The sequence below is a fragment of the Natrix helvetica genome (assembly GCF_964273705.1).
Source record: "Natrix helvetica genome assembly, chromosome: Z".
Lineage (NCBI taxonomy): Eukaryota > Metazoa > Chordata > Lepidosauria > Squamata > Natricidae > Natrix > Natrix helvetica.
The window spans coordinates 892,744-904,870 of NC_138554.1; the positions used below are offsets into that span (position 1 = coordinate 892,744).

General features: G+C 53.1%; 1 protein-coding gene across 1 annotated transcript; it reads right to left on the reverse strand.

The window, feature by feature from the left end:
• Positions 1–2,436: 2,436 nt before the first annotated feature.
• LOC309401948 (eukaryotic initiation factor 4A-I) lies at positions 2,437–11,756 on the reverse strand. The gene is made up of 11 exons (XM_081971333.1): positions 11,648–11,756; positions 10,876–10,924; positions 10,021–10,153; positions 9,128–9,267; positions 8,069–8,237; positions 6,923–7,032; positions 5,321–5,464; positions 4,830–4,967; positions 4,600–4,689; positions 3,669–3,748; positions 2,437–3,492 (listed from the first exon to the last, which is right to left on the reverse strand). The coding sequence occupies exons 1-11, from the start codon at positions 11,668–11,670 to the stop codon at positions 3,348–3,350; spliced, it is 1,221 nt and encodes a 406-aa protein (XP_081827459.1). The 5' UTR covers positions 11,671–11,756; the 3' UTR covers positions 2,437–3,347.
• Between the last annotated feature and the right edge of the window lie 371 nt (positions 11,757–12,127).

Here is a 12,127-nt window from a genome sequence, read left to right on the forward strand (position 1 = left end):
TCTTGAGAAAGTACCTTAAAGAGACTCTTTGCCTTATTGCAGTGTTTCCCAAACTTGGTGACTTTAAGTCCTGTGGACTTCAACTCCCAGAATCCCCCAGCCAGCATAGCTGGCTGGGGAATTCTGGGAGTTGAAGTCCACAGGACTTAGTCACCAAGTTTGAGAAACACTGCCTTATTGTGTGTGTGTGTGTGTGTGTTTTACTAATCCCATTGATGTCCCAAAGGTGCTTTTTTTAGGAGGCAACTGGACTTTCTGGTTTGTTTTTTCTTTTGAAGGCATTTCGCTTCTCATCCAAGGAGCTTCTTCAGTTCCGACCGGATTGTGGGGGGGGGGGGGAGGGGGAACAGAAGGATTAATGCTCCTTGCAGACAGCTGGTCATTTGCATCCTTTCTGGAGGGTCCTTGAGGCCCCTTGGAGAGAGAAAACCTGCAGGCTGCAGGAACCATTTCCACCCCTCAGGTGACCCCGAGGACACAAAGAAGCCGCCGAGTGCTTCAGGTAACGATAAAGGTAAAAATTCCCCTCGCACCTTTGTGCTGGTCGTTCCTGACTCTAGGGGGCGCTGCTTGTCTCCGTTTCAAAGCCAAAGAGCCAGCGCTGTCCAAAGACGTCTCCGTGGTCACGTGGCCGGCAGGACTCAACGCCGAAGGAGCACGGAAGGCTGTTCCCTTCCCATCAAACGGGGGGGGGTCCCTATTTTTCTACTTGCATTTTTTTTTAAACCGTGATTTCAAACAGTTAGGTTGGCAGAAGCTGGGACAAGTCACGGGAGCTCACTCCGTTATGCGGCACCAGGGATTCGAACCGCCGAACGGCCAGCTTTTCTGATCGACAAGCTCAGCGTCTTAACCACTGAGCCACCACATCCCCAAGTGCTTCAAGGACCCTCTAAAACAGAGTTTGACATCCCTGCCCTAAAGGATGCAAACGACCAGCTGTCTGCAAGGAATGTAAATCCTTCCATATTCCACACCATCCTGTCAGAGCTGAAGAAGCTTCTTGGATGAGAAGCGAAATGTCTTCAGAAAAAAAAAAAGAAAAAAAGCAGAAAGTGCAGTTGCCTCCTGAAAAAAAGCACCTTTGGGACCACCAGGACCAGGGTCTCTGGACTTTTAATCATATTTTACTGTTCCATTTCACTTTCACTTGTTTTAAACTCCCCCTTTTAATCTCCGTTAAGGATTCTGAGCTGCTTAGAGCAGCCCCGTGGCCAGCTCATAAATCCCATAAGAATATATCATGACGTGTAGGAAGAACGGCTGCAGGTTTGGTTAGAATTGGGGGTGACATGATAGCCTCTTCCAATAGTTGAGGGGCTGCCCCAAAGAATTATTCTCCAAAGCCCCCGAAGGCAGGAGAAGAAGCAACGGAGGGAAACCGATCAAGGAGCAACCTGGCTAAAAAATTTTGGTTATGCAAGATTTAGATAAATGGCCAAAAATGGGAAATTAGAAAATTAACAAGATCCACTGCATAGAAAACCTTTATAAAATGCTTTATAAGAGGGCATTTTCCACCCTCAAGGCTGGCAAAGATGTTTGGGAAATTCCATCCGATACCCGGTATCTATTGGGACGAAAATATACGTAGTTGGCAAAAATGATAAGAGCAACGTATTGATTAAAAAGCCAGAAATATTTTTGTTGGGCATTTCACTGGGCAAGTAGAAGAAGAGGAAGACGTTTGATATTTTTTTTACATGCATGGACTGCAGCCAGAAGCGGAAGGGAAAAACGAAGAGATCCCAAGAGATGAGGTTTTAAAAAAATAATGGATAATTTAACACTTAAGGAAAAGGGAGAAACTTGATTATTTTATCCATGGCTGGTTGAGAAAAACAGAAGTTAGAGACATGGAAATATAAGAAAAGGACCAATGAAAAAGGGAGGTTTGTTAAAACGGATAAGCAAGTATCAAGTATTAGGATGGTTATAAAATGAATTATACTAAAAAAACCATTTGTGCCCAGACAAGAGCTTAACCCAAAATGGATTTTTTATGTGTTGTAAAATGAAAATGCAGAAAGAGAAGCAACCTGAAATTGAGGAGAAACTTCCTAGTGGTGAGGACAACTAATCACTGCTGCCGTTAAGTGAATCAGTCGTTAAAACATAATCCAGCTTCCCCCCTTTCTTGTGAGGAGCTGGTTTGGGAAGGGTACCGACAGTGGCCACCTGCCAGTTGCCAAGTGCCCAGATATTAGCCCCAGGGATGCTGCAACGGTCATTAAGTGTGAAAACTGGGCATAAGTCACTTTTGCGGTACTGCTTAACTTCAAATAGTCACTAAGCAAATAAACTACCAGTATAAAACTGCAAGGGCAGTTTCCAAAATGCTGTTTTGGGGAACGTTTGTAAGAGCCCAGGAACCAGTAAAAACCAGTAAGGGCCGCTCTCCTCTCCCATTTTACAAAACTCACGCCGAGCCGAGCCTTTTTTTTTTCTCAAGATCACGTTTATTTTGGTCACTGTAAGTCTCCTTTTGAATAAATAATAGCTATACAAAAGAAAGGAAAAGGTGGCGACACAGATTTCTTATTTATCATTCTTTTTTTTCCTTTTTTTTTTTTTTGCTGTATGAAAAAAGTTTTTTTTTCCTGGTTTTATTTTAAAAAATGTGATGGGGGGGAAAGGTTCTCATTCCTAAAGAGAGAGAGAGAGAGAGGGAAAAAAAACACACTTCTTGGCAATTTTGTTTTTGTTTTCTTTTGAATTTTGTGAGACCGGGAGAGAGAAAAAACCGTCACCCCGTTGAGGTAGGTTTTTCATTCTCAAAGCTTTTGTCGTTTTTGTTTCTCCGTTTTTAGCACCATGATTCTTCTCGTCGAAAGGTTCGTGGATTTGAAAAAAAAAGAAAAAACCCTACAAAATTAAGCTTTTTTTTCCTTTTCTTTTTAATTTCCTGGGAAAGAGGAAGGGGCTGGGGGGGGGGAAGCAGCAGTGAGCCAGGTGGTGCCCAGCTCCTGTGAAAGTCTTCGTCCGTCGCCCCCCCCCACAAAATGAAGTACACCTGTTCTGTTTTGCAATGAGGGGGGAGGAGGGAAAGATTGGGGGGGCTGGAGGGAGGGGAGATTAAGAGAGGAGAGGTTGAACAAGACACGGCCGAGCGCCCGGAGTAAACACTAAAAGATTTTCATTCTGCCTCCAAAAAACCCCCCCAAAAGTGACATTTATTCAAAAGGCCAAAATAATGAAAACAAAAAACCCTCAAAAATAGAAAAAAAAAAAAAAAACAAAAACCAAAGGGAGAATACTGTGCCTCTAACTTCTCGGGAGGGGAGGGAGTGGGGAGGGGGGTGGGTGGGGTGGTATCGTGGCACAGTGCCCCCCTCTCCCCAGGCCGCTCAGATGAGGTCGGCCACGTTGAGGGGCATCTCCTCGATGGAGGTGTTGTAGAAAGTCTCGATGTCGTGCAGGGTGCGCTTGTCCTCTTCCGTCACCATGTTGATGGCCACGCCTTTCCTGCCAAAGCGCCCGCCTCGACCGATCCTGGGGGGTTTATTGGGAGGGGGGGTTTGGAGAGAAAAGGACAAGGTGAGAGCAGGCAGGCAGGGATTTCATGGGGGGGGGATTGGAAGGAAGAGGACGGGTTGAGAGCAAGCAGAAAGGACGGGAGACGCCCCCCCCCATCCCACCCCCCCTCCCCTTTGAGAGCCTCTACTGACCGGTGGATGTAGTTCTCGCGGTTGGTGGGGAGATCGTAGTTGATGACCAGGGAGACTTGCTGGACGTCGATGCCTCGGGCCTGCGGGGAAAAAGAGGCGGCTGCTTTCAACAGGAGCCCTGGCCCTTGACAGCCCCCCCCCCCCGTGTCCCCTGACTGAAATTCAGATCAGTGACGGTCGCAATGGCCCAGTCAGGTGATCCCCCTTTTGCCACCTTCTGACCAGCTGTTCAGTGGACGCCTGAGTCACTTAACGACTGCCTGACTAGCTTAACTGCAGGGATTCACTTAACACCCATGGCAGGAAAGGTCGTAAAGTGGTCAACGTCTCATTTAACCGTAATTTTGGCCTCCATTGTGGTCATCAAGTCCAGGGCTACCTGTAATTAAGCTTTGGCCCTTTTCCAACTGGGGGTCTCCCCCCAGAGAGCTTTTGTGCCCCCTACAGCACATCCTGGGACCTGCACTGCAGAGCAGTCCTCGAGTTACAACTGAGCCCCCAAACGCCCTGTTCCTCCTTTGTCCAGAGACCCCCCCCCGACCCCACCCCTTTTCCATTTCTCTGAAACCGTATAAGGGTTTCCGGCCTAAGCAGGGGGTTGGACTAGAAGACCTCCAAGGTCCCTTCCAACTCTGTTCTTCTATCCCCATCTCTCCCTTCTGAAATGAGGGTCTGCCCCTTGGCAACGCCCAAATGTCTGCCTCCCCACCCCCCCCAAAGAACCGCCAGGCAGGCGACAGATCCAACTGTGAGCTGCTACAAAGTGGCCGGGAACCTCAGGGGGGGTTCCAGCCGTGGAGTCAAGCAGCCCCTTTCGACCGTTCCTCTGCCCAGGAGCTACAATCTGCCACTGGCACCGCACTGGCCAGGCAGAGAGGGAATCTCCCTGGGGGGGGGGGGAAGGAGGGGAAAGCCTTCCCGCAGCACTTACCAGCAAGTCGGTGGTGATGAGGACTCGGCTGGATCCGGAGCGGAACTCTCGCATGATGACGTCACGCTCCTTCTGGTCCATGTCCCCGTGCTGGGCGGGCAAGAGAGCAGAGGAGGTGTGACTCCCTCCCCAATACAGGCCAGGACTGGCAAAAGCTGCCCCCTCCCCTCCCCCAATTCACGCAGGAGAAAAAACCCCAGAATCCCCCCCCCACTGGCCCCCCCACCCACCATGGCTGAAACGGTGAAGTCCCGGGCGTGCATCTTCTCCGTCAGCCAGTCCACCTTCCTCCGGGTGTTGATGAAAATGACCGCCTGGGTGATGGTCAAAGTCTCGTAGAGATCGCAAAGGGTGTCCAGCTTCCATTCCTTTGCGGAGGGAGAGGAAGGAGAATTAAGGCAGCCATAAAAGGAGACCATTTGGGCAGCTCAACTTGATGGCTCCCTTGAGAGGTTGGGGGCCTTTCTGGCCGGCATCTCATGACCCAACTAGGGAACGACGTCCAGAGAGCATCAAGGACCCCCAACAGACGCTCCCTGCAAACACTGTGGGACCCAGCCAAGGCCGAGGGTATTTTTAGGGGAGGGGGCCTTGGAACAAATCCAGCTGTGTTCTCAAAGCTCCTGAAAGATCCACCGTGTGAAGCCCCCTCCCCACACTCCATCAAGCCCTCCTAGGCTACCCCCCCCTTGGCCCAGCCATCAAACCCTCCTGCACTCACCTCCCTTTCCACATTAATGTAGAATTGCCGAATCCCCTCCAAAGTCAGCTCCTCCTTCTTCACCAGGATCCGGATGGGGTCCCTCATGAATTTCTTCGTCACCTCCAGGACATCCATCGGCATGGTGGCAGACAAGAGGACCACCTAGAGTGGGGGGAGAGAGAAGAGAAAGGTCAGCCTCTTCCCTGCTTTACCCAAAGCCCCCTTCCCTCCCACCCCTTGTGCTTTCTTTCCCCCCCTTTTTAAATTAATACAAATTATACTTCCCGTATTATAGTTCCCAGCCCTGCATTATAGGAAGCAAGCGTTGTCTTTTCTTTCACCTCCTCTCATTTACATCAAAGTCTTGTCTTCACTTTCAAGCCAAGTTATTCTCTCCCATTCTTTTTCATGTTTTTCTTACGACATAAACAGCGTCTTCCATTGCCCCTCCACAGTCCCACCCAAATTCCCATTTCTTAGTTTCTCCATTGGTGTATTTTGCTATAAACTGTGTACATCCCCCAATTCCATTTAAACCTGAGAGAGCATTTCTTTCAGTTTTTTCTACATTGAACAATATACTACCATTTCTTTCTTTCTTAATTACTTACATAAACACAACCCTATTCATTCTCTTTCACCTTTCCCTTTCTTCCTCCTTTGCCCATTTTTCTCTTGGGCTCTCAAAAATCCCTCTTTTAATTCTTTTTCTTCTTCTCCCCCTTTTCCCCTAACTTCTTCTTTTCCTTTTCCCTGTTTTTGTGATTGTTCCATCTTCCTTCAGATATTTCTCCTTGTGCTTTCTGAAAATGCCTCCCAACATTCACTCTACAGCACAAGAGGTCTCCCAGCAGCTTTTTAAAGATTTGTGGATTTCAACTCCCAAAGTCCAGAAGTCTTAAGACGCTGCCAAGGTCGCCGACTGGGGTCTCCTGGGAGTTGGGGTCCATAAAGGCTCCAAGCTGCCAAGGTTGGGGACCTCCTGCTCTACAGTCTCCTGCTCCAACTCTTCTTCTCCTTAGGGCTGGGCCTGGCCTTCCCAGGAGACCCCTGGCCCAGAAGGTGGCTGACTCTAGAGTAGCCCTCCTCCCCATAATGAGACAGGTGGCAAGTCAATTCAACAAATAGCTCTTCACGGTGCTTTCCAGCCCTCTCTAAGCTGTTTACAGAGTCAGCCTCTCATCCCCCCCAACAATCTGGGTCCTCATTTTACCCACCTCGGAAGGACGGAAGGCTGAGCCAACCTTGAGCCGGTCAGGATCAAACTGTTGGCAGTGGGCAGTCAGACTGCAATACTGTATTCTAGACACTGCGCCATTACAGCTTCCTTCTCATTTCCATTCCTTCCTTCTTTCCTCCCTTCCCCAAGGAATAGCACTTAGACTTATCTACCACTTTACAGTGCTTCACAGCCCTCTCTAAACAATTTACAGTCAGCCTCTCGCCCCCCCCAACAGTCTGGGTCCTCATTTGACCCACCTGGGAAGGGCAGAAGGCTGAGCCAACCTGCAGCTGGTGGGAATCCAACTGCCAACCTGCAGCTAGCAGTCAGCCAAAGGAGCCTGCACTGCGCCACCCTCCTAGGAATGAAATGGCTGGATTGGCACAGGTGCCCCTCACCTGCGTGTTGCCACTCAGCTTCTGGAATATATCATAAATCTGGTCCTTGAAGCCTCGGCTCAACATCTCATCGGCTTCGTCCAGCACAAACATCTTGATGAACTTGGGGGCTGTAGAAGGGAGGAAGGAGACCAGCTCAGGCAGGCCGATGGGAGGAAGGCCCGGCCGAGGAGGAAGAGGAGAGCTGCTGATCTCAGGGACATTATCCAAGTATGATCACTTTCCCCCTGGCCCCAGGGATTCCTCCCCCGGCCCAGCAGAACGCCAGTGGCCGAGGGGAAAATCAGGGGGGCCACAAGGGGTCAGATGACACGCATGGGGAAATCATCATGGAACAGCAGCAGCAGGGAAGGGGGGCAGCCGAGACCCTCCCCCGTGTGCACCTCTGAGTAAGAATCATCCTTAAACAGCCCCCGTTTACTGGAAGTCAAGTGAATTACAGGCAGTCCCTGACTTAACTTACAACAGTTCACTTAGTGACCGTTTGAAGTTACGACAGCCCTGAAAAAAAGGTGGCTTATGTTTCAGCACAGGGGGGTCCAAGCGTGGGAACTTTAAGGCTCGTGGACTTCAACTCCCAGAATTCCCCAGCCAGCCATGAAGTCCACGAGCCTTAAAGCTCCCACGCTTGGACCCCCCTGCCTCAGCCCTCGTCGCACCCCCGTGGACTCGCGTGATCGAAATTCAGACGCTTGACAACTGACCCGTATTTATGACGGCCGCAGAGTTCCTGGGGGTGAGTTGGGGGTCTCACGTGATCCTCGTTTGCGGGGAAGTCCGTGGGGAAGCTGGATTCACTTAGTTACTAACTTATCAACTGCAGTGATTCACTTAACAACCAAGGCAAGAAAGGTCATAAAATGGGGGGAAAGTCACTTAACAAATGCCTCAGTTATAGCCCCAAAAATATTTTTGGGGGAGGGGGGTTCAGCCCCATTGTGGTCGTAACTCAAGGACTACCTGCACAAGCAGTGGCAGAGCCAGAACTGAAAATCTCCCCCCCAAAATCCCCAAGGCTAATTTTTCCCTCGCCTCCCCCCCCCCCCCTGTACCAATAAATTCAAACAAAGACGTTGTTTCCAGGCGAGTCCCTTTGGATTTCATGCCCCAGGCTCCCCCCCCCCCCGTGTGTCCCTGCGTACTCACACAAGTATCTTCTGTTCAGCATGTCAAAGACACGCCCGGGGGTCCCCACAATGATGTTGGGGGCTTCCATCTGCAGCTTCTGAACTTCGGCTCGGACGTTTGTCCCTCCTATGCAAGCGTGGCAGGAGGCCCCCATGTAGTCTCCCAGAGCCATGACCACCTTCTGGATCTGTCAGGAGGAGGAGGAGGAGGAGAACAAGCCAGGTAAGAGATGAGGCCGGGCTGGGCAAAGGGGCCCCTGTCCACTCGCCCGGACTCTCCCTTGTTTCCCCAGCATGAACCAGCCATCAGCCACGGGGAGAGACGCTGGGCTGGGATGAATGAGGAAAGCAGTTGCTTTTCCCCTGCTAGATGTGAGAAGCCGCCACAGTCAGAGGCTCTTCTCTGCCCAGTTAGCAGGGGGGGGGGGGCTACCACCCACTGGTGGGCAGCTGAAGCCGAGGAGCTGCCAAGTCCTCCCCTCGGTCTCACAATGGGGGGCACATCTGGGCACTCAAGTAGTAAAAGAGAGGAAAAGAAACGGGCAGACAAACAGAAAGGGGGGAAGAAAGCAACAGGCAGGGAGGGAAAAAGGGAGAGGAAGGAAGAGAAACAGAGGGAAAGACAAACAGAAAGGGAGGGAGGGAAGGAAAGAAACATATAGAGGAAAAAAAGGGAGAGAAAAACAAGGAGAGGAAAAAACAGAAAGGAAAAAGGAAGAGAAACAGAAAAGGGGGGAAAGAAATGGAAGGGGAGAAAGAAAGATAAACAGAGAGGGAAGAAGAGAAATGAAAGGAGAGAAAAGTGTACAAAGGGAGGGAAAGAAAGATAAAGAGGAAGGAAAAAAAAGAAATGGAGAGAAAAACAAACAGGGAGAAAGAGGGACAGACAGACATAGGAGAGGAAAAGAAACAGAAAACAGGGAAGAGAGAAAGGGATGGGGAGGGAAAGACATAGAAAAAGAGGGGGGGAAGAAATGGAGAAACAGGAAGAAAGACAGGGAGGGAGGGAAGAAGAGAAAGGGATGCAGGGGAAGAGAAAGCGAAGGAAGGAAAGAGGGAGGGGGAGAGAGGGCCTCACCTGCTGAGCCAGCTCCCTAGTGGGGGCCAGCACCAAGGCCTGGGTAGCTTTCAGATCCAGCTCAATCTGTTGCAAGATGGAGATGGCAAAGGTGGCAGTCTTCCCAGTGCCAGACTGGGCTTGGGCGATCACATCGTATCCTGGGAAGGTCAAAGAGGAAGAAGAGTTCATCATAAGAGTTAACCACAGCTCGCCTCGCTCCCCCCCTTCCAGGCAGAAGCCACATCCCCCCCGCAAAAAAGGCCCGCTTAGTTGTGTCTCCCCAGCATGAACCAGTGAGCAGCCACTGGGAAGGACGCTGCCCTGGGATGAATGAGGCTTGCTCCTGTCCCCCTGGTAGATGTAAGATGGCAGCCACGGGGAGAGGCGCCTCTTTGCCCATTAGCAGGGGGGGAAAGGCCCAGAAATGGACCCCCATGTGACTTCGACTGCTTTACCAACTGGCAAACATTGAAGATCCCAGAGCAGAAAAAGATGGATGGGGGCTCCCTACAAGACTCACCTAACACCCCCCCCCCTAAGATCCCCAGAAACTCCTGAATTTTTACCCATTTTCTTTCCCCATCAAGTATTGACAGGAGTCCCTGGTGTTTGTTTCCAGGCAGACGTTTTATTACCCAAGCCAGGGAACGTCATCAGGGCTAGAAGGGAGTGGGGTTTGCTTGGGGGCTCTGCAAATTCTACACTCGGTAGCACTGATGATGTTCCCTAGTTGGGTCACGGAAGGTCTGCCAGGAAATCAACCAAGCTCGGACAGCACCAGGGACCCCTCGGGTCAACCCTGAGCTACAAATCTTCTCCTTCCTGGACCAGGATCTATCCTCCCAAGTTGACTAGAAACGGGCCAAGGGTGGCATTTTCTTCTCATTTCTGGTGGTCTTCTGTAAGCTCACCCTTGATACAAGGGAGAATGGCTCGCTGTTGGATAGCAGAGGGTTTCTCAAAACCGTAAGCGTAGATTCCTCGCAGAAGGGACTCCGACAGGTTCATATCGTCAAAGCTGTCGACAATCTCATTCCAGTTGCTCTGCGGGGAAGAATGGGACACAGGATCAGCCTCGGCACCCCAGGAAACCCCCCCCCTTCCCTTCCCTCTCAAAGGGGAACTGCAGGTGACCCCCAGACCAATTCCTAAGCAGAAAACCAGGTATAAAACTTCACGGGGACTATAGGATCAGGCCCAGGCCAGCTTTCCTGCCACCCGCAGGTGAGGTGAAACTATGGGGCCCCTCCCCTATTACATAAATTCCCAAGTGGGGGGGGGGGCAGGTGTCTTCTTTGGAGGGGGGGAAACAGCCCTTCACAGGAACTAGAACCCCAGGCGTGGGCCAGGTTTCCTGCCAACTCCAAGGGGGGTGAAGCCATATATCACCTTCCCCTATTCTACCAATTCCTGAGAGTGTGTGTGTGTGTGTGAGCCATCCTTCTTTGGGAGGGTGGGCCACAATCCTTCAGAGGAACTGCAATCTCTGGGCCTGGCTTCCGGCCTTCCCCAAGTTGGAGGAAACTATGGGAAACCCCCCCCCCATTAGCCCAATTCTAAGCAGGGGACGATCCTTCATAGGAACTAGAACCCCCAGGGGTACCATCTGCAACTGGGGTGAAACCATGGAGCCCCCCCTTCCCTCCTGCACCAAATCCTAAATACGGGCGGGGGGATGCAGTGGGAAGTGAATCCTCCAGAGGGACTAGAATGCCAGGCCTGGCCAAAGGAAAGGCCCTCTCCACCCAGAGCCCCCGGGTCCTCACCTCGATGACGCCGTCGGGGTCCATGCCGTCGGGGCCATTGTCTCGGGGGCTGCAAGAGCCGAGGGGGGAGAGGTCAAGAGGGGAGGGGGAGAGAAAAGCTGCGCGCGCCTCCCCGCCGGCCAGGCGCCTCCCCCGCCCACGTGCGCTTCCGCCTTTCCCTTTTAAGGCCGCCCGCCCCGCCCCCGCCGCGCTGACGTCACGCGCCCCGAGTTCCCCGGATGCGCAGCGCTGAGGACAATGGGCGGCCGGGAACGCGGACGCGCCCGCCGCGGGGAAGCGCGCCGCCCGCCTCGCCTGGGGGGCCCCGCCGATCCCCCCTTTTTATTTCGGGGTGGGAGAAGCGAAGGGCCGAGGGGAAAAAAAGGGGGGGGAAATAAAAAGGAGCCGGAGGGAAGGGGGAGAAAAAGGGAGAAGCGGGGAGGCCGCCGAAGGGGCGGGGGATGAAGGTGGGGGGAAAAACCGTCCGCAGGGAAGGATTGGCACCACGCCCGCGAATGGCGCAGTCCAGGCCTTTTTTTAGAAAAATAAAATACGCCCCCCCCGCGAGAGAAAAATGGCTTCGTCCACAGGCCGCGCGCAGCATGGGCCGCGCGGGAGAGACCATCGCTCCGCGGGGGGGAGGCAGCCTGCGGGAGCGGCCACGTGCGGATCCGCCGAGAAAAACGGCGGCGGAAGGTGGCGAAGGCCGGCCGCGAGGTTGGCGGCGAGGGAAGGCCGGGGAAGGAGTCAGGCGGGCGGCGCGGCCTAAGAGGCGGCCTCGGGACTCACTCACCGGCTCTCTTGACTCGCAGACATTCTGTGGAAAAGGTCCTGGCCCCGCCCGCCTCGCGGCTCCTTATAACCGCCGCCGGGACTCCGCCCACTGGCCCGGCCGTCATTGGCCCTCGCGTTCCGGCCCGCCCCGCCTCTCCGCTCCTCTCATTGGCCCGACGCCCAGTTCCCTCCCTGACCGGCTTCTCTCCCATTGGCCCGCCCGCTTTCTGCTCCTCTGCCGAGCGGCCCCGCCGTCACGCGTGACGCCAGCGGCCGCTGATTGGGTGAAAGCGGAGCGATGACGTCGCCAGGAGGCGGGACGCCAGGCCTGCATTGGCCGAGACGCACGTCCGTTCGCCCGCTTGCGCAAGACCCAATGGCCAATGACGGTCGTCGGAGAGGCAAGAGGCGGGCCTTCGGGGCCCGGGCAGGGTCGCACGTGGCGGGGCCGGTGGCGGCTTCCGGGCCGGGCTTTGTGCGCGGGGAGGGGGAGTCACGG